The 22,170-nt window shown below is 49.1% G+C and overlaps 1 protein-coding gene across 1 annotated transcript in view; it reads left to right on the forward strand.

Annotated features, from left to right (window-relative positions):
* The window catches only part of KIF13A (kinesin family member 13A), a 762,232-nt gene that overhangs the window by 707,276 nt on the left and 32,786 nt on the right, over nt 1–22,170 (forward strand). Inside the window, exon 39 of the mRNA XM_086965110.1 lies at nt 7,144–7,239. Within this exon, the coding sequence (XP_086821236.1) occupies nt 7,144–7,239 (96 nt within the window). The remainder of the gene's footprint in view (nt 1–7,143; nt 7,240–22,170) is intronic.

A 22,170-nucleotide genomic window follows, 5' to 3' on the forward strand; every position in this document is an offset into this window, starting at 1 on the left:
ACCCTCCGTAAGACCCTCTCAACAAACCGCTGCCAAATGCCTGCCACGTGACGCACAACATTAGGAAGAGACGCATCCGCCCCCCTGCCCTGAATTATGGCAACCTGTAGCATCTGGATGTCCGCCCTACCAGCAAGGAGGCGCGTCTCCCAGTTGTCTGCGTCCGTAAACCAACGGGCCGCATGCTGCAGCTGTGCCGCATAGTAATATAAGTCGAAGCGTGGCGTTTCCAGGCCCCCCTCCTCGTTACTGCTGACAACAGTGTGGAGAGCTACCCTGCTGCGCCGTCCCACCCAGAGCAGAGACGTGAGCAGCATATTGAAAGTGCGGAAAATTTGTGGTGGGAGTGGACACAGTGAGTTCTGGAGGACATATAACGTTCTAGGAAGCATTACCATCTTGGCGACGGCCAGCCGTCCCATCAAAGAGTGTGGCAAAGAATTCCAAAAAGACACCGACTGTTGTAAGGACGTGAGTATGCGATCCACATTCTGGGCCAGCAGCTGCGAATCTATCGGAGCCACCTGTATTCCAAGATAGCGGAACCCCTCTCGTTCCCATCGCAGCCCGAGGTCTGGTAAGTCTCCCAAGGGCACCGAGTCAAGTCCCGCCAGCGGAACAATCAAAGACTTACTGCGGTTAAGTCGCAACCCCGATGCCTTGCCAAACAGATCTAAGTGTTGCAGTAGTGCCTCCCTGGGAGTAGTCAAATGGAACAAGGTATTGTCCGCATATAGAGCGATTACGTTGCACGTGTCCCACACCGTGATACCCCATTGTTCCATATCCGTCCGGACTCGGACAGCAAAGGGCTCTATAGCCAGGGTGAACAGGAGCTGCGAGAGGGAACACCCCTGGCGTGTACCCCGTCCCAATCGCCATTCCTCAGACCGTGCGCCCCCAAGTTTCACCCAGGCATGAGGGGCCATATACAGGATGCGAATCCAACGACAAAAGTTGGGATCCAGCCCCACAGCGCAGAGGACCTCGAGTAGATACCCCCAGTCGACTGTGTCGAACTCCTTAGAAAGGTCGTTAGACACCAACACCATCTGCTCCTCCCAACCACGCACCTCATGCATAATGTGATTCAACCGCCGCAGGTTCATGGCCGTATTGCGCCCCGGAGTAAAACCGCACTGGTCTTCATTGGCCAAGTGAGACATATATGGCGCCAAGCGCGAGGCCAGCAACTTGGATAAGATCTTTACATCCGTGTTGATCATCGTGATCGGACGATACGACGAAGGTTCATGAGCTTCCCCCCTCCCCCGGTTTCAGGATCAAACATATTTCCCCCAGTGTCATGCTCGGCGGGAGCGTCCCGCTTTCAAACGCCTCAAGATATACCTGCAATAGGAGTCCGGAAAGTGTACCCTCGAATGTCTGGTAAAATTCAGGAGGGAATCCGTCGCTTCCCGGGGACTTGGCCTGCGGTATGCACTGCAGTGCGGTGCGCACCTCAACCAATGTCAGGGCTTCGTCGAGGGCCTCCTGCGCTGATTTGGGAATAGAGCGCAGGATCAACTCGTTAAGGTAAGGGAGATAAGAGGCCTCGGCAACGGCGGGGTCTGCGGCGTACACCCGCTGGAGCTGAGACTGAAGAACTCGTAGCAGACCCACTTCAGAGTGGACCATGCCCCCTGCAGGACCCCGAAGGGCCACAATTCTCTCCGGGCCTGTTCTTGTTGGAGAATCCAGGCCAAAAAGCAGCCGGATTTATCGCCCTCCCTGTGAAGGCGCTGTCTATATTTGGTGAGGGTATATGTATCGAGCCTCTCCAGAATATCATGGATACGAGTCCACGCGTCCTGTTCCCCTTCTTGTGTTAGAGCATCTGGAGTCACAGAGGTCTGCAGATCCAAGAGGCTGCTCTCTGCGTCCTGTAGTTCCCGTTGGAGTTTTCTCCAAACCCAGTAGGTAAGGCCCATGCACGGCCCTCTCACCACCGCTTTTAAGGCGTCCCATTTCGTGGCCAATGTGAGCTCCCTCTCCCCCCCAATCAAGGTCCACGTAGTCGTTTATAGCGGTTTCTATGTGATGTTTCCCCACCTGGTCCTGAAGGATCTCTGTTGGTAACCTCGAGGTCCGGGGGCGATATAACTGGGCCCCCCAATTCACCACACACGCTACAGGAGAGTGATCAGATAGGAAACGTGCCTGATGGGTAACCTCAAATGACATGGTTGACTCTGTGTTCATGACTAGGATCTTGTCTAAGCGACTGTGTATTGTGAGTGGAGGAAAAACAGGTATACACCTTCTGAGTCGGGTTTCTCTGGCGCCATACATCTAGAGCTCCTATATTCCCCATGACCTCCCTGAGTTTCGCTGTCATTCATGGTTTCGTGCCAGCGAGGGGTGGGAACCTGTCAAGAGTGGGGTCTAGGACACAATTAAAGTCCCCAAACCAAAGTACCGGTACCTCCAGGTCTGGGATCAGAACCTCTTGCAGGGACTGAAAAAAAACTGGGTCATCCGTGTTTGGTGCATAAGAGTTCAGTATGGTGATATCCCTGCCATCCAGTTTCGCTCTAAGCAGCACGTATCTCCCATGAATGTCAGCTTCCACGTATTAGACAGCAAAGGGACCCCAGGGGCCACCCAGACTAAGACTCCCCTGGCATATATGGAAAAAGAAGAGTGGAACACCTGACCCCGCCACTTTTTCACCAATTTTTGGGCCCCTTCATCTGTGACGTGAGTTTCCTGGAGGCACGCGATTGATACCTTGTGCCTGCGAAGGGAGGACAGGACCCTACACCTCTTGGTGCACGTACCCAGCCCCCTCACGTTCCAGCTCAGAAATGTATACCCCATGAAGTGACCGAACAAGTCGTATTCCGCTACCCATGGAGCCACCCCGATTCCGTGCCCGAAGTGCAATACATACGATGCCTGCAACAAACCCCCCAACAACCCCTCCCTAAACATCATCCTCCCCCCTTACACTAGCAATTTACTGACAACAGAACATGCAAAAATGCCCTTCCCATGCTGGTGCCAGGACGTGCACAGCCAACCCATGTGCCCAATCGGGCCGAACCACCCAACAAGTGGAGAAGAGAACTTCCCTCCCCCAAACCAGCTTCCGACACATACCAGCTGTCTCAAGGCATTATGCAAGGATTCGAACTATCAGAGAATGTGCATGGCAACTCTCAGGACCCCCGCACTCCCAGTATCAGTGCACACTCCAGTCCAATCACCTCCAAAATGCTCTCACTATATTGAATGGCCCCGGGCAGGTCAACCGAAGCCCTCAGGGCATTGCATTCTAGTACACAGCAGGACATATCCCTCATGGCAGAACTGGGGAGGTAGTAACTGAGCCCTTGACAGTTTCAGGGACCGTATCAGTGGTGGGCTGAAGAGTTTCCAGGTCCACTTCTCCATCCGGAAGATGTGCCACAGTGAGCGCAGGAAGGCCGTCTGCCCCCGAAGACTCCACGCGGAGGGCTCCGTCGTCTCCCATCGTAATTCGCTGTTCCTCCCCGTAGATGGCATCCGCTGATAAATTCCTACGCCAGTTACCTCTCCTCCCCGGTGGCCGTGTCCCCCATGTACTCCGGGAGCCCCCTCACTCACCCAGCGGGAGGGCATCTCCCCTGATCTCCAGCCACTCCCACACCTCCTCTGGGGCGTCAAAGAAATGCGCTTTTCCCTGGGATATGACCATGAGCTTGGCAGGGTAGAGTAACATGTACTGCAGATGTAGATCCTGAAGTTTTTGCTTAACGGCTAGGAAGGATTTCCTCTGTTCCTGTACCTGGTGGGTATATTCCGGGTAGATAGAAACTCTGGCATTTTCAAAGGTGAGGTTCGTCGTTTCCCTAGCCGCTTTCAGAATGCAGTCTTTATCCCAATAATTCAGGGTCTTAGCAATTAGGGCTCTCGGTGGAGCGTCCGGTCTCGGCAGCGGGACCAGCGCCCTGTGGGCCTGCTCTATCACAAAGACCTCAGACAGGCCTGTGGGGCAGAGCGTCATGCGTATCCAGTTCTCCAGGAATCGCTCCGCATTGCCCATCTCCGAGCGTTCCGGAATGCCAAGGACCCTGATGTTACTGTGGCGTGCCCTCCCTTCCGCATCTTATGCTCTGCGCTCCAGTGCCCCCGTCGTGGCTGTAAGCTGCAAAACTGTCTTCTTCAGGGAAGCCACTTCCCCCTGCAGCTCGACGATCTCCCCTTATCCGCTACTTTCTGCAGATCCTCCCGCAACAATTTTACGTCACTGGAGACTATCTCTATTTGCTTCTCCAGGGCAGAATGGGCCCCCTGTATCGCCTGCAGGAGCTCTGCCCGGGAGGGCTCGTCAGCCGCATCACTCTCTCCATCCAGCCCTGTCTGATGCGTGATCCACTGCGAGGAGAGGTGCTGTGTTGTGTATTGCGTTATGGTGTTAGGCTGAGAGGTGCGGGGCAGCCTATCCTTACCCATCGCAGTAGCGTGAGGAGACCGCTCCGGGGTCCGCAAACATCAGATGCGTCTCAAGGCAGCCTCACCCAATGTGCGTGCCTCGTTGGAAAACCCGGGGAAATGTCACAGGTGCCCCACCTGATAAGAGTCCGGAGCCGACCCCCCCGGTCGAGCGCAGGCCACCTCTCTGGTCCTGCGAAGCTGCGGCCAAGTGTCCCTGCGGACCGCCCGGAGCCAGAGCGCCGTCACCCCTCACTCACCACTGTGTCTTCAGAAGAGTCCCAGGGGCATGAAAGGGAAAGACCCCCGCTCCGGGCTGTAGAGTCCGTATTGCCGGCCACCAGATGCCCCTCAGGGGCCAGAGGCGATGCAGGGGCTCAACCCCCCTCGGAGAGCCCCCAAGGACAGTGGGTGCCTCACCAGGACAGCAGACGGTCCAGTTCCATCGTCCAAGCATGGAGAGCCTTCATGCACGCTCCGAGCCCCACTGGCAGTCACTCAGGAGCAATCTGGGGCGAAACGTCCGACCCTGCCGGATATGGACCAGCACCGGGCTCCGGGCCCCTCACGGCCTCTCGTGCCTTCCCCCGTCCACCTGCGGGTGCCGGATGTAATATGCGGGCGCAGCCCCTCGCAGGAGGCCCCGATGATAGTGGGTGCCTCCCCCGCTGCCACCACACGTCCAGTGCAGCTCACGGCGGGCACCAGCTCCGGGCTTCACTCACGGCAAGACAGGCCGCATCCCCAGCCTCGCGTAAGACCGGGCCACCAGGCGCACAGGCCCAGCTCCGCAACAGACGTCTGCAAGCCTCCAGTCCGGTTAACCGTTGTCTAGGGCACTCCCCCTGCTCGCAGGGACCAGGGTCCAGTCCGGGCACCACCTCAGACGTGTTAAGCTCCAATGTTGACCCCGGGGTCCTCGCTGCTCCCGTGTCGTCCGCTGTATACCTGCGGGGGCTGGACACGCTGAAGGAGCACAGTTCCTCACGGGAGGCCCCCGATGATATTGACCGCCTCCCTCGCTGCAGCACCTCACCCAGAGCCAGCCGCGGCAAGCACCCGCACTGTGCTCCAGCCACACCGACACAAGCCGTAGATCCGGCCCACCGGTTTCGCAGACCCAGAGCCGCAACGATCGTTGTCAGCCCGCAGGCCAGGAGTATCGCTGTTTAGGATGTACCCCCCGTCTGCAGGGACCCATACACCCCCACAAAACCGGTCTGAGCACCTTAAAAAGGATAATTAACAGGATTTTCAGGGCTGGCCTGTCGGGAGCCGAGGGAGCTCACGTCCTGTCGGCCATGCTGCTTGGCCACGCCCCCAACTTATTACATTTCTAGAAATGGTGTGCATAATATGAGTTGCAACTATTTGTGGTTGATGTCTCTTGTAAGGAGTTGCCACTGCAGAAGGCTAACCATAGGAAGCTAGATTTGGTTTATGTTGTTTTTAGTTATGATTTCAAAGAAAAGTTATCCACCAATGAAAGTCGAGCTTGCAGGACAAAAGCGTAGAGTGGCCAATACAAAGTTTCATACTAATGCTCCTATCAATGAGACCCACAGTGCAGATGTGCGGGTTTTGCTGCATACCTTTGGCAAATGCAAAAACAACAGTTGATGGACAGAATGCAGAACATTGTCATACATTCACCCCAGTACAGAGATCTGGGCCTAAATCCATCGTTTTTTTTTCTCACCACACCACCCCAGTTCAGACATGGCCATATGCAAATCAGCCTTGACCCTGTGCCTCATGGGAACAGTCCAGCCCGAACTGCCAAGCCATGTCTTCCCTGGACTGGAATCAAGCATCCTGTGACCGGTTTCTGGCTATCAGCCGTCTTTGGCATACCTTTGGCAAGCAATCTTTACTTGATTTTGATTCTAGTGTAAAAGTCTTTTTCTACGTCCATGCTCTGACAAGTCCTGCAGGAGAATAAATGTTTTTTTTGATTGCTTCCAAGTAGCCACCTTCAAATAAATTCTACATATTGTTGGGAGGTTTGTTTAGAGATAAATAACCTGTAGGAGAAAGGCATCCATGGGAGAACAAAATCACTTTTAGATAATAATCTTAATTTTAGTAGATGTTTTCCACTCTTCAGATGATTCAGCACTTCTTGAAAGTATCCTTGAAATATTCTTAGTCCTTCTAGGACAGGAAGTGTCTGAGGAAAGAGGCAGCCCCACACTTATCCACTGCTTACATCACTTCAGTGTGACATCCAGTCCTGCAGGAAGGTTGCATGTGTAAGTTTAATGCCACTTGAATCCGTTGGCAAATATTTTCGAAGATCCGGCATTGAGGCTGTGGAACTCACATTGATTGGGAAACTCTAGTGAACATACAGTACCCTTCAAAATCATTGGTGTTGAAGAGAAGTAACCACTGCTCTTATTTTTTCATTAGTGTCTCACCCAGTCCTTGAATGCATGGATTCTGCTTATTTATTTTCTTTTTCTGTTTGCAACAAACTCGCTACATTTGTCCTTTTTCATTGCAACTAACCAGTGACTTGACCATTCTGTATGTTTGTCATCATGCCACCTGTTGTACAAGTTGCATACTAAAATCTTATAAACTGTTGCATGGATATGTATGATCATGAATTGTTGGATGGCATGCCGCCTCATTAACTATCACAAACTCCTGTCTTAACTTGCATGAATTTAATGTTGTATTTAAGCTCTGGTTGGTGTCTTCTTTGTGTCTTAACCTTTGCAGAGCATGCCTTCATCCCAGGTACAAAATGCTGGCTCCTCTGGAAGTATTGCCAGCAACATGCAAATAGAAAACAATAGCATACATGAGGAGAAGATTGTAAGTTTTGTACTAGTTTTTGTCATTATTCCTGGTGGTGGGTTTAAGCCATTTCGCTGGTCGTTATGCAGCAGCTGTACAAACTGCCATAACATTGAAACTTGGTTGTCTGCTTTTATTGTTAACCTTTTTTTTAACTCTTTTTATTATTATGAAATTCAGGGCATAATATAATCACTGGAAAATATCAACAAAGGTCCTTTGTTGATATTTTCCTGTCTCTTCCCCCGGTCCCTTATAAATACTGTGTGGGGTCCTCCTTTTTCTTCAACATAATATAATCACGACATACATATTGGTCATTATTCATTGGTACAAATTCCGTTGACACTGCATACATCATCAATACTTGTAGCATCATGAGTGTCCCCACTGACAGTCCGCAGTCTCCATTCCACCCCCCCTCTCAATGGGATATCTCGTCCACTTCAGCCTAGGTGGTTCACAGATATAACCTCAGAATGTATTCCATGCTCCCCCCCCACTCTGCCCCATTTCTGGGGACATCCACAGTGTATATACGCCGCCTTCTCTGCCACCATAGCTTCATCCATGTCTTTGCACCAGTCCTGGAGTATAGGTGAATCCCCTCAACCCCACTTTCTGGCAATATTGCGCTTAGCAAACATCATTCCCAACGTTACCCAGTCCTGAGCTGGGTGGTTACGATCATTCGGTTCCCACATATGTAGCAGGAATCTTTTTGGCTCTGGTACCAGTGATAGCTCCACAGTTTGTGATACAGTTCTCATTCTCTTAACCCAGTAAGCTATAATCTTCGGGCATTGCCATATGGTGTGATAAAAAGTGCCTTCCTCCCCACAATCTCTCAGGCAGAACTGATGTGGAGCCGTCCCTATTTTGTAGAGGGTCAATCTGGTGTAGTATGTGCGATGAAGTATCTTGAGTTGTACTAACCTTAACCGTTTAGGTATTGCAACTTCACGTGGGGACGACCGTGCCTCCTGCCAGTCTGCATAGTCAAATTCTCCCAATTCCAGGGACCATTTTTGTCCAAGCACCAACATTGGGTCTGGTAAATTGTTGACTAACTTACGATATGTGAGGGAGGTGGCCTTCCTGTGCATATATTCAGTCAATAGAGGAGTAGCCTCCGGTATGATGGTGCCTGGCTTTAAAACCGCTTGTAGTGCGTGTCTGATCTGCATGTACCTAAATATCTCAGAGGGTGCTAGTTCGTATTTGACCCTTAGGTGCTCAAACAGGACCAGTTCGTCCTTGCTCCAAAGATCACCCACTGTAAATATACCTATTGCATCCCAGTTATTGAATCCTTACTGTTTCAGAGTCGCCCAAGCTGTTGTGTATTCCAGAGCGATGTCATCTGTGTGACGACCCCCCCTCCATTTTTAGACCTTTTTTATTTTATTGTGCTTTGGTAGAGAGTTACCAAGCTTTGTATTCGATTTTTAGGATAATAAATGTTTCTAGTCATTAATAAAAATAGAGAAAGGGTAAGATGCATCACCCCATTAACATTTTCTGAAGTTATGAATCCACCAACTTCCTCAGCAAGTGGAGTATGTTATGGTGCTAGGTCCTATAATGTTTGATTTTTTTAATTTTGAAGATAAATTATTTGAAAATGATTTCTGTGCAGGTATTTTTAAATGGAACAGTATGCTCTTGTGATGAAAAGAGCCATAATGGCAGGTGCAAGTGCAGCATGGTGCCACAGCAGCAAGCGGAAGTAGGGTATGGGCTATCAGGCTAGTCGTTGAATGAAATTTAAAAAATGTTAGTTAACATCTGTTCAAAGATGGCAAATCGTCAAAATGTAACTACTTAGAATAATTCATGACATGATTAAAGTGAAATGCACCAACATACAACAAGCAGGGCCCGAAAAGGCCATTCCAAATTTTAACTAGAAATATCAGCCAGCTTGTCTAACCTGGTTGGAGAATGTCGAATCGGAGTAGGCTGGGGATGTTACTCCTATTCTTTGTCCATTATTCTGTCTGCTTACGATCTCCCCTCCAACTTGCCCACCTACCTTTGGCTCCATCCATTGAAGGCACCATTGTCTATTGGCAGCCAGGTGTATTGCAGTACATTACTCTGTGCTAGGTGTTGATGAGGCACCCACTGAGTTCCTTCAGTACCCCACCAACCAACATGTACCCGAGGCATGTTGATGAAAGATTTGGGAGGGTGGTGGGAGAAGTACCCAGTAACAGTATTTGTTTGATGCGACAGGAGGACAATACTGTTGGTCTACAAGCTGCCCTCTGTAATAGTTTACATGCCTGGTCATAAGCCTATGCAGGAAGTAAGGCAAGGAAAAGGATCAGAAGTGAAGATACACGAGTTGTAACCCCAGATGCCATCAATGTTAAAAGTACCTCCTATGAATTAATGGTTGTTAAATGAATCTTCCAACGTGGAAGATCAGTTTAGAATTATTGTCTTCTGCTGCTCCCTAGTTGTACTCTCCACCTCTGTTTGAATTAAAGAGTAGTGAAGTTCATGCAGCACCACTTGCCCATGGTTATAGTTTTACCCCCGACCAGGTGCAGTGCAGGCTCCAGAAGATATATTTGAAGCATTCTAGAGAGTCTGTCTGGTGCTGATGCTAGCTGGCCTTCCATACCCAACATACTAATCTATAGCTTCCTTAACGTCTGCTTGGACTTTACCATGCATGTCATCTCCCTATCCAGTCTACAGATTGACAATGATCATAGGCACCCTTGTTCCTATTCCCATCCCGCCTGCAGTTGAGGCATTGGGTAAGTGGATGTGGAGGAGGTGATGGAGGTCATCAGGAAAATGTATTAGAAGGGAGCTTCTGGTTATTTCCATCATCACCATTATGAACTCTGGTACCTGCTCCCAGGTTGGGCAGCAGGAAATAGTTCTGGGGCAATAGACAAAAATCGTTGGGCTTGCATCCATGGAGATGGCAGTGTCTCACCTGTAAGAGAATCAAAGCTCATCTGAGGTTATGTTAGTTGATGTTTAGTTGAGGCCTAGAACACTTGAGCGGGGAGGTCTCTCAAAATGCAATGTCTTAAGTGGACTCTTGTGGACCAGAAAGTGCCTGGGATAAGATTGAGCTTAACAGACTGTGTTTGTCAAGACCTCATTACCACTTAAGGTGATGGTCTGCATCCTGCCATTAGTCCCAGGTGTCTAGTTTTAATGTTCTCCCGTCTTCAGGCTCCCCTCTTTCAGGTTGAAGAATGTCTACTTGTATTTCAGGCATAAGTGGAAAATGCATGAGATACGTGGGTGCTGAATGTGGTATAGTGGTTATTTTACAGAGTTATCCCTCCTTCCCCCTGTTTTCAACTTCCTGATTTCTAAACTAAGAACCCTGTAAAGATCCAGGCCTGCAGCTCTTCACTTTCATGCTGCTGGAAAAATGATTGCCTGTTCTAATCAGACCCATCATCGATCTGAAACGGGTCAGCAATTAGTTAACTCTTCTCTCCACAGGAGAACCTTCAGGAAATTAGGACAATCATTTCTCCCACAGAACACTTGGCTTAGTTGTACGCTGAAGAAACTACTTCCATGTTATGAAAAAAGTGCTAGTTGCCCTTGTGAGAATGGCTCTTGCCTGGGGATTCAGTTTCATCTTTACAGTAGTGCTTGAATGTTACTTGCAGGTTCCTTCAATCATGTGTCACTCTTCCAGGTTTTGATTTGTTGTTGAACCTCAGGAAGTTTTGCATAAGTGGCACTAATACATATTATTTGTAAGGGCTCAATTCAACACTCTAACAGCCTGAATCTTTCTTCCCTTGCCCTATCTCGGCTATCCAATATTGTGTTTTTGTCTCTGTTCCCTTAAAAGTAACTTGTAGGGTGTGGCTCCTCACTGGATCTAGGCTCAAAAGGCAATATCATTCTTTTATCTTGTGGTGTTGTGAGTTCAGATCACTTGCTCGGCATATACTGAAACACTGTTATTTGGCTTACCTGAATTACAATTTGGCTTTCAAGTTTCCTTTCCTATATATAGAGAGCTACATTGTTGGTTTGTCTTGCAGAATCTTACATGTAGCGAGGGTGTGGATTCTTGGGTGAGGTGCAACACTAGGGGTCCTTTTGACTGGGAATTATGTTCTTTGGAGGAGGCAACCAGATGCTTCTAATGGAATGAGCTTAGGGCAATATTTCTCACAATACTCTCATTTTAAAATCTTTTGGGCCTTATTGTCCTAGTCAAAATCATTAGGCTGCTGATGAGAGCTTCTGTGATTCTTTCGGGTTGGATGCTATTAAGTCTTTGGAAACCGAATTTCACCTCCCCACCCCCTGCCCACCCTCAAGCTCATGAGTGTAAATAATTTTCCTATCTTACAAACAAATAAAACTAAACTCTCAGGTTGGTACCTTGAGCAAAGTGACCCACTCACTGAATTCTGCTTGATTCGAGGAATTTGCATTTCAGATGCTAAGACTTGTCATTAGACCCTTTAGCATTCAGGACCCGTGCATGACAACTGCTTCAGATCCTAGTACCCTTTAGCATGAACCTCAAAGCCTTATTGGCTCCTTGGCTCAAGACCTTCTTGTTTGCCTACCTTCCTTTATGCAGATCATTATCTCCCTGATTGATCAGGTGGAAGTGACAGGGTGAATCTTCATATTCCCTTTGTATTCACACATTCCTCTGGGTTATGTGGCTTTTTAAAGTCTGTCTTGCTAAAATAGTTTTTCTTGTAGCCATTAATGTGGCACACCTCCTGGGGGAACTTGCAACTGTGTTGTTCATGAATCAGTATCTCTGATTCCTACCAAAGGAATAACCTTTGCATTCCTTGCCTTCCTTTCTTCCTAATATTCTTTTGGATTTCCATTTACATTATAATGTGTATACCCTCTGTCCTCTAACCCTATATGTACCGCATGTCATGAGTGAGTCTTCCTTTGGACTAGGCGGTCCAGATGTACCAATCTTGCCAGAATGATTTTGGTCAGAGGAATCACTTCTAAATTGTAGCTGTGCTGAAATCGTTAAAAGGGCAATCTCCATCACTTGAATACCCTGGGGCACAGTGTAAACAGTGCTAGTTATTTACCTTGTTTGTATGTATGCAGAACTAGAGAGACTTCTAAAATGCCTATCTGAATTTTGTTTGTGAAACAAAAAAGTATATGACAAGTCAATCAACAAGAGTATAAGAGTAGGGGCGATACAACCTGTACCCACAGTTAATTACTCATCCTCCTTGTCAGTAGGTGCTCAACGAGATCCAACATGACAGGGGACTGGACCTCACCTGGACCGTGCTCAGGTATACGAGGCCCCGCACTCTCCGTCGATGCCACCAAACTCTCCTGAGGCTCAGGAGAGTTTGGTGGCATATACTTTTTTGTTTTCTAACACATATAACACTAGCAACCTTTCTGATAGATACATCTGCCGTGTGGATTCCTCACCTTGTGAATATCCCCCTTGCGTCAGCAACGTTCGGAAAATTCTTCGTAGCACGCCGGCGTGGGCGACGTCATTGGAGCACGGCTTCGCGCGCGACTCCGTCTGACGTCACCGACTCCACATAAGGCCCACGTCGGCGTGATGACGTCAGTTCCCTTTTTTCCGCGTCGTCGACGCTAACGGTTTCTGGGATCTTCTGCGATACTTTTGTATCTTTTTCGCTGTTTGGCTGTTATTGTTTCTCTGTTGGAATTCGCTTCATCGCCGAAGATGTCGTCGAGGAAGACAGGTTTCAAACAATGTGGTTCCTGCTCCCGGATGATGTCGATTACCGATCCGCATCCCGACTGTCTGTGGTGTCTTGGTTCGGGTCACGATGTCAAAAACTGTCGTTCCTGTGACAAGATGAACCCCAAAGCCTTGCGAGAGCGGGAGGCGAAGCTTCTGCTTGCAAAGGTGAAGGAAAGGGAAGCCGGAAGGTCTTCGAGGTCAGTGTCCAGGCGCTCGAAGTCGAGACAACGGTCGCGGTCGAAGTCAAGGTCGGCTTCGAGGGCGAAGTCGAGGTCGGCTTCGAGGGCCAAGTCGAGGTCGAGAGAGAGATCAAGGTCCAGAGGGAGGTCGAGGTCCGGTTCCAAGTCGGCCTCGGGCCATGCTTCGGGCTCCTCGAGAAAGAAGCATAAGAGGAGTAAACATCACTCCAGACACCACTCTGGCAAGGAGTCTTCGGATTCGAGGAAGAAGTCTCGAAAACATCACAAGGACTTCGTGTCTCCTTCTCCAGCTCAATCTCACGTTGGTTCTCCAGTTCATGAGCCGGAACAGGATCTGGAGTCGCACCATTCATCGGTGCATGAAGAAGAGGTTCCTCGAGCACCGACTCCGGTTGTGGAGCCTGAAGAACAAGAGGGCCAGGGTGCGCCTTTGCCGGATCAGCCTCCTTCGGAGCGGCCGTTGGGTTCGTACCCTCCCTTTCCAGGTCCAGGTCAGGATCCCTCGCAGTTTTTAAACGCCATGTTTGGTGTTTACTCGAGGGCGATGTACCCCGCTGGTGCGCCTATGGGTCTCATGGGTCCTTTGTCTTTCAATTTGGGTGTGCCCCAGGCTTATGCCCGGCCCCCTTTATGCCGTTTATGCCGACGCCTTGCACTCCTTGGCTCGGTACGGCACCGCCGAGGTGGTCGACTTCGCATGCGGCTTCGCCGACTCCGGATCGGCCTCGAGTGGATTCGGATCGTGGTACTTCCCGTCCTCCGGCTCCTCGCTCGACGTCGGCTCCGGCGCCGTCGGAGTCGTTGCCGGATCCATCGACTTCGGTCCGTATGGAGTGGTCGAGGCGCAGGACACAACGCCTCTTGGAGGAGAAGGAGTTTATGGACTCCGAGGTTGAGGAAGGAGAGTTGCAAGAGGGGGATTGTTTTGAAGACCTTCAGGATGCAAGTGGCTTGGAACTTTCTCCTGAATGGGGTTTGCCAACCGTTTCTGACGCTCCATCTAAGGACTTGGCACCCTATCATGTCGTCATAAAGAAGGCTGCAGAGTTGCTAGGCTTGACTTTGCCCACAGTTGAATACAAGCCCAACATCCTTACGGAAGTATTGCATTCGCCTTCTTCAATTGTGGAGCCTACGCTTCCTTTTACGGATGCATTAACTGAACCAATAAAGGAGGTCTGGAAGAGGCCTTTATCTGCTCCTGCGGTTTCCAGGTCAGTGGCAAGGCGTTACAGGGTGGCTCCTGATGACCCTGAATTTCTTTCCTCGCATCCTGCACCGGAGAGTCTGGTAGTGCAGGCCGCCTGTTCCAGCAGGGCTGCGGGTTCTTTACCTCAGGTGCCAGCAGACGAGGACTCGAAAAAGTTGGACCAGTCTGCTAAAAAGATTTTCTCCTCGGGTAGCATGGCCTTGAAGTCCACCAATGCTACTTGCCTCTTGGGGAGATGCGTTCACGCGTTGATGGACTCTGTTAAACAGCTTTCTTCTAATCTTCCAGAGGACGATAAGAAGAACTTTAACGAGGTGGTCGCTGATACTCAGGCTGCAGCTCGTATGGTTATACAGAGTGGTATGGACACGGTGGACTCTGTTGCCAGAATTATGGGCTCTACTGTTGCTACAAGGAGGGCCGCATGGCTTAAGTCCTCCGATTTTTCTTCTGACGTTCAGTCTACTCTGTTGGACTTACCATTTGATGGGACAGGTTTCTTTGGCAAGAAGGCTGACGTAGCTCTGGAGAGATTCAAAGACAGCCGGGCTACGGCGAAGTCTTTGGGCCTTCAGACGAGGGGCTCTGCGACTAGGAAGTATAGGGGTTTTGGCAGACCCAATTTTCGTCCCTACAATCAAGGACAGCAGCAGCAGCACCAGAATCCTCTGTATAAATCCTACAGAGGAAAGCAAAGGGGCCGTGGTCGTGGGCTCCAGGTCTCCTCCTCCTCCTCCTCTTCCTCTAATAACCAACCCCCTCCCCCTGCAGCAAAGCAGCCCTAGATCCGCCATTCTGGATCATGTGGCTCCGGTGGGGGGTCGGCTTACTCATTTTCTACGGGATTGGGAATCGGTTACATCGGATCTTTGGGTTCTCAATCTCGTAGAAAATGGGTATGCTCTTCCTTTCCAGGAGTTCCCTCCCAATTACCCTCCTTGCCAGGGTTTTTGTTCGGAGGACCACCTTGTTCGCTTGCAGGAAGAAGTCCTGGCTTTGTTCAAGAAAGGTGCGATAGAGGTGGTTCCAGAGCAGGAAAGGGGTCAGTGATGCTACTCCCGGTATTTCCTGATCCCCAAGAAGGATGGCAGGTTACGTCCAATCTTGGACCTCAGGATTTTGAATCTCTATCTCAAGCAGGAGAAATTCAAAATGCTCACTCTTGCGCAGGTTCTTCAAGCGCTGTTGGAAGAAGACTGGATGGTGTCGATCGACTTGCAGGATGCGTATTTTCACATCCCGATCCTGAAGTCGCACAGGAAGTATCTCCGTTTTACGGTGGGATCGCAACACTACCAGTTTGCGGTCCTTCCGTTTGGTCTTACTACTGCGCCTCGAGTTTTCACCAAGGTGATGGCAGTGGTGGCTGCACATCTCAGGAGGTCGGGGATTCCTGCATTCCTGTATCTGGACGACTGGCTGATCAAAGCGGAGTCGCCCGAGAAGGTGCTTCATCACCTGCAAGAAACATCGCAGCTGTTGTTCAGGTTGGGTTTTTCAATAAATGTGCCCAAATCTCACCTAGTGCCCTCCCAGCGCAACCTGTTCATAGGTGCGGTACTGGACACTACTGTATGTCGTGCATTCCCTCCTCCACAAAGGATTCGCGACATACAGGAAATGATTCCTTTATTTCACTATGGAGCGGTTGTTCCGGTCCTGAAGGTCCTTCGCCTGCTCGGTCTGATGGCTTCTTGCATTCTCCTGGTCAACCATGCACGCTGGCACATGAGGGCACTCCAGTGGTGCCTCCGCAGGCAGTGGTATCAACACAACGGAGATCTCGGGGAGTCAGTGAAGATCTCCAGAGAGACTGCAGCGGATCTGTCTTGGTGGGGCGTGGAAGGCAATCTGTCTCAAGGAAAGCCTTTTCAGCTTCCACCATCGGTGGCCACGGTGATAACGGATGCATCCACTCTAGGGTGGGGTGCTCATCTGGGGGATCTGGAGGTCAAGGGTCTTTGGTCTCCAGAGGAAAGGTTGCTTCACATCAACCTTCTAGAGTTACGGGCGATACGTCTGGCGCTCAAGGCCTTCCTCCCTTCCCTTCGCGGTCAGTCGGTTCAAGTCCTGACGGACAACACGACCGCGATGTGGTATGTCAACAAGCAGGGAGGAGTGGGGTCGCAGTGTCTCTGCAGGGAGGCTCTGCGCCTCTGGTCCTGGGTTCAGGACCACCAGATTTGTCTGATGGCAAATCATCTGGCCGGAGTTCTGAACGTGCGTGCAGACATTCTCAGTCGTCAGTTCTCTGCCGACCACGAGTGGAGGCTTCACCCGGAGGTTGTTCGTTACATCTTTCAGATGTGGGGGACTCCTCGGGTGGACCTGTTTGCCACTTGCGAGAATGCTCACTGCCCGTCATTCTGCAGTCTCCAGTATCCGATGCAAGGAGCATTGGGGGATGCGTTTCAGTTGAGCTGGAGAGGTCAGCTCCTTTACGCGTTTCCTCCCATACCCTTGATTCCTCGGGTTCTGAGGAAGATTCGCCAAGACCGGGCACAAGTCATATTGGTCGCCCCGGATTGGCCAAGAAGGGTGTGGTACACAGATCTTCTCCACCTCTCCTCTCACCCGCCGCTCGGTCTCCCTCTCAGGGCAGACCTCCTCTCTCAGATGGGGGGGCAGGTTCTACACCCCCACCTCCAGACATTACACCTTCATGCCTGGAGATTGAACGGGGCAATCTGAACTCTTTCTCTCTCCCTAACGATGTGGTGGATGTCATACTTTCTGCCAGGCGTGACTCCACCAAGTCCATTTATTCGTATAGGTGGACTAAGTTTGTGTCTTGGTGTAGGGAGAGGGATGTTGACCCGTTAAAGGCTCATTTATCTGATATTTTGTTATTTGCTCTTTCTCTGGCACGGCAGGGGTTTGCTGTTGCCACTGTCAAAGGTTACCTTTCGGCCTTATCGGCATTCCTCTGCTTGCCGGATCAGCCCTCTCTTTTTAAATCACCTGTGGTTTTAAGATTTTTGAAGGGGCTCACTAATAAGTTCCCTTCTTCTCCCTTTATTGTTCCACATTGGGACTTGAATCTTGTGTTAACCTATCTGATGGGTTCGCCGTTTGAACCCTTACACAAGTATCCATTGAGGCTTCTTTCTTTTAAGACGGTCTTCTTAGTTGCAATTACCTCGGCAAGGAGGGTAAGTGAGCTTCAAGCTCTTAGTTCCAAGCCCCCGTTTTTGTCCATCCATGCTGAAAGAATGGTTCTTAGGACCAGGGCTGCTTTTCTGCCTAATGTGGTTACTCCCTTCCACCTAGGTCAATCCATTACCCTTCCTACCTTCTATCCTCCCCCACACCCTTCCAAGGAGGAGGAGAGGCTTCATCGCCTGGACCCGAAGAGAGCAGTTAGTTTCTATCTTGATAGGACTAAAGACTATCGAATAGACGATCAGCTCTTCGTGGGTTTTGCTGGCTGCAAGAAGGGCAGATCGGTGCACAAGCGCACGCTTTCCAGATGGATTAATCTCTGCATCAAGATTTGCTACTCTCTGGCGGGTAAGGACCCTCCTGAGGGTATTAGAGCTCATTCAACTAGAGCAAAGTCTGCTACTTCTGCATTGTCTAGAGGTGTTCCTGTTGAGGACATTTGCAGGGCCGCGACTTGGGCCTCCCTCCACACTTTTGCAAAGCACTACTGCTTGGATGCTGAGGTGAGGAGGGATGGCCACTTCGCGCGCTCTGTTCTCCAAGATTTCCTGGTGTAGCAGAGTGGACACCCTCCTCCGGGAGTGGGGACTGCTGTGGGACTCTATTCACAAGGTGAGGAATCCACACGGCAGATTTATCTATCAGAAGAACAAGTTACTTACCTTCGGTAACGCTTTTTCTGGTAGATACAATATCTGCCTGTGGATTCCTCACTGACCCACCCGCCTCCCCGTTGTCCACTCTGCTATACCTGATGTTATGTGCAAATGTAATTATGGTTTTATCTGACTTTGTATAGTTTTGCACTTTGATTGCATTTGTTTTGCATGTACTGTGTACATTGTGTATATACATATATATATGTACTTGTTGGTCCGTCCGGGTGCCTCGAAGGCACGGAAAAAAGGGCGGAACTGACGTCATCACGCCGACGTGGGCCTTATGTGGAGTCGGTGACGTCAGACGGAGTCGCGCACGAAGCCGTGCTCCAATGACGTCGTCCACGCCGGCGTGCTACGAAGAATTTTCCGAACGTTGCTGACGCAAGGGGGATATTCACAAGGTGAGGAATCCACAGGCAGATATTGTATCTACCAGAAAAAGCGTTACCGAAGGTAAGTAACTTGTTCTTTAGAGCAGTGGCCCTGACGAAAGCCAAGGGACGTGTTGCCCGGTAGGCAGAAACATGTTGGCCCTAATTGTGACAGTCATTTGTTTCATACTGTCGTTTGCGCTGTTCCTATCTTTTAACTAGGGAATGTGCCTGGTTTCTATTAAAGTATCTGTTTCAGACATATCACCCTATTTTAAGACTCACCACTTTTTTGTATGTTGCACTGTTTTTCACCACTTCCTAATGACCCTCACTATCTGACCAACAATTGGAGGTACACTGTGGACCGTATCCAGTACTCATCAAGACTGTGTGGCATATGGTCTAGATGATCTAAGGGCCTGCCAGGTCACAGTGTGGACGACCAAGTGATAGGACTGATCATTTGGTTTGTTTGATGGTTATCCACAATATACACATGTACTGCTCCTCCCTTTTTCTTCTCTACTTCTGTATACATTGTTATATGGTGACTGGGGCACCAACTGACATTGTAAAATACTGTCCTTTAAATTTCTCAGGATTTCCATATATTAAAGTGGCCTACGCTCCCGTATCTACGAGGGCTCGGGCCCTCTGTACATTATGTTTCTTCCAGTGAATCTCTATATCTACATAGGGTCTATTGTCTTTGCGAGCCCAATTCTGTACTGGAGCTTGAGGTATTTCCTAGTCCTCTTTGTTTATTTCGTGCCCAGGCCAAATCATGGTAAAGGCTTTCATAGCGTCTAGGAAGCACATCCTCCTCATACACTCTCTCTTCAGGGTATAGGTTTCCCATATCCCTATCATTCTTCACTCTCTACGATCTGAGGATCTCTCCCTCTCATTCCTTACTCTGTAAACCGGTGGTGTTTCCCTTCCATACCTCCACTGGTATTCTGGAGATTTCTCCCTTTCAATCCCAACTCGGTGGTCTAAAGATCTTTCCCTCTCATTTTGTGCTCTGTAATCCGGAGAAATTTCCCTTCTCCCCTATATGTTTCATCGTCACTATTGTCCGATTGTCTTTGTTCCTTGGTCATGTTTATTAACTCTCCTGCTCCCTTCTTTTCGATCTAAACCTCTTTTTCGAAACATTTGCCACAAATTTGTGGTAGGTGCCCCATCTATTGCATCTCGTTTCACTCCATCATCTAGCAAGGCTATACCTCTTTTTCGAAACATTTGCCACAAATTTGTGGTAGGTGCCCCATCTATTGCATCTCGTTTCACTCCATCATCTAGCAAGGCTATAAACAGATCTCACCTAGACAGTTTGTTATTATCCGTACGAGTTTCAGATCTAGATGGTCTCTCAGTTTTCATCCACTCTCCTAGTTCGCCCAATTCGCGAACAGCTTCAATCACCTGCGCTAGAGTATTTCCAGTCTGATTGATTAACAAAGTCATCATTACCTGCTTATAAGCAGGAGGAGCAGTACAAATGATTTCATTTCGCACAGAGGTATTAAGCAATCCCTCCATCAACTTATGTGCTTGGTCTAAGAAAATAGAAGTCTTTATTACCTGTTCCTTCAGTCTCTGTATCGCATCCCTCAAAGAATACCAGGGCTTCTCATTCACTGGCCAATCTGATTCTGTCGAGTATTTATGACTACATCCAATCAAAGCCAATTGTAACAAACTAATCTGTTCATCATGCGCATAATTTCTGAATTGTCCTTGAACCATCGAGTCTGTACTCAACGTACAAAATTTCACTGCATCTCCTTAATCTAACATCACACCTGCAGCACCCAAATCATAGATGCGAACCATCCATGTAAGTAAATGCTCACCAGGTTTCTGCCGAAGCCTGTCCAAAATGTCATTTATCTCTTGTTGTGTAAAATCCTCTAAACTAGTCTAAAGACACTCCCTGTGGGTATTGTGGACCACCCTGCAACTTTCTGCGGTGTATCGGCTGCGCACGGACCTCTCTGCGTCCTTCTAATTTATAGTCTGTTTGCATTCTAGCAGGCTCCTCTTTTCTGTTATCTTCCTCACCCGAGCCAGAAAACTCTTAAGAATGCCAAATATTTCCATCCCACTCCTCAGGATCCCAGTCTAGTCCTGTCTTTGCAATAGCCAGATGCACCTTCCTCTTATTAACTCTTCTTCTCCTATTCCTATATCTGTACTTTGCAATACGTACCGCAGCCCTCTCGGCTTTAGTCTGGTAAGTCTCTAGCTTATCTAACAATAATTTATTTTGACATGTTAATAACGTAGAGTCATTCTTTGCTTCAAGATATTGTTCTTCAAACGTCCTACACTTGTGCTGTAACTGTACAAATTTCTCAAGCATAATCTTGTAAGCATTTGGGAGAATCCAATCCCTCCTCCCTAATGTAGAGATTTCTTCTCCTTTTTGTATCGGCACCTTTTGAAAGCATGAAACCACCTGAGCCGGTTCAGCTTCCGATAAACAAGCATTCCAGCGCAATTAGCCCACTCATGGGCCAGTACTCCATACAGAGTCATTTCCCATTCGGGAATCTCAATCGACAATTGGGAGCCGGCTTTCATTTTTCTCAAACATAATTTAGTCTCCTTAAAATCCACACTGTCGATCCTGTGAGTCACAACGCCAAAATGTAATGGCCCGATTTTTGCCAATAATCAGGTCATTTAGTCACGTTCCCCCTCGGGACCCAAAAATACAAACTATTCGCGCAGAAAAGCAAAATTAATATGCAAGACGGCATAAGATCATGCCAAAGCCAATAGTAAGCACTGCCGTTAAGCAAATTAAAGTAGGAAACAGAAAGGGACATAATCAAGCTCTACTTTGTAACTTATTCTTACTAGGCAGGCCTACACATCACTATATTATTTTATAATATGCTAAATAGAACTGAGATGGTGATGGGCGACGGTCTTCATCAAGCTATTTATTCACAAAAATAGCACATTCATTACTGGTGCTTCAGATCATCCAGCACGGCCAAGCCCTCCCATTTCAATAGGAACCGCCACCCTTGCCAAAGTCCTCTGATCGGCTGACGGAGGACCACAGGAAGTATTGGCTCTTCAGGCCAAAAGAACCATTGAGAAGATGCAGGCATGAGAAGTAGGGTTGTGTTGCAAGTCTAGCTACTTTCTGGTGCTGAAAAAGGTTGGAGGTCTCCGTCCTATCCGAGATCTTCGGTGTCCCTCAACTACTTCCTGAAAAAAGAAAGATTCAGGATGCTCACTTTGGCTAAGGTACTGGTGCACTCTACCGTGGAGACTGGATGGTAGCGCTGGACTTGCAGGACGCCTACTTCCATAACCCCATTCTACCTGCCCACAGGCATTACCTGCAGTTCGTGGTAAGCCAGGTGCATTACCAGTTTTCTATCTCTCCTTTGGTCTTGCCACCCCCTCTGTGTTAACAAAAGTGTTGGTGGTGGTTGTAGCTCATTTGCTGAGTTCAGTGGTGTCAGTCTTCCCTTACATTTTTGTCTGGCTTCTGAAGCTGGGCTCACCTCACACAGACTCTGTCAGGTTGGGGTTCACTGTCAACTTGCCCAAGTCACGTCTGACTCCCTCCCAGAAACTCCCTTTCATCAGTTAT

This window comes from Lissotriton vulgaris, chromosome 4_1 (genome assembly GCF_964263255.1).
Source record: "Lissotriton vulgaris chromosome 4_1, aLisVul1.2, whole genome shotgun sequence".
Lineage (NCBI taxonomy): Eukaryota > Metazoa > Chordata > Amphibia > Caudata > Salamandridae > Lissotriton > Lissotriton vulgaris.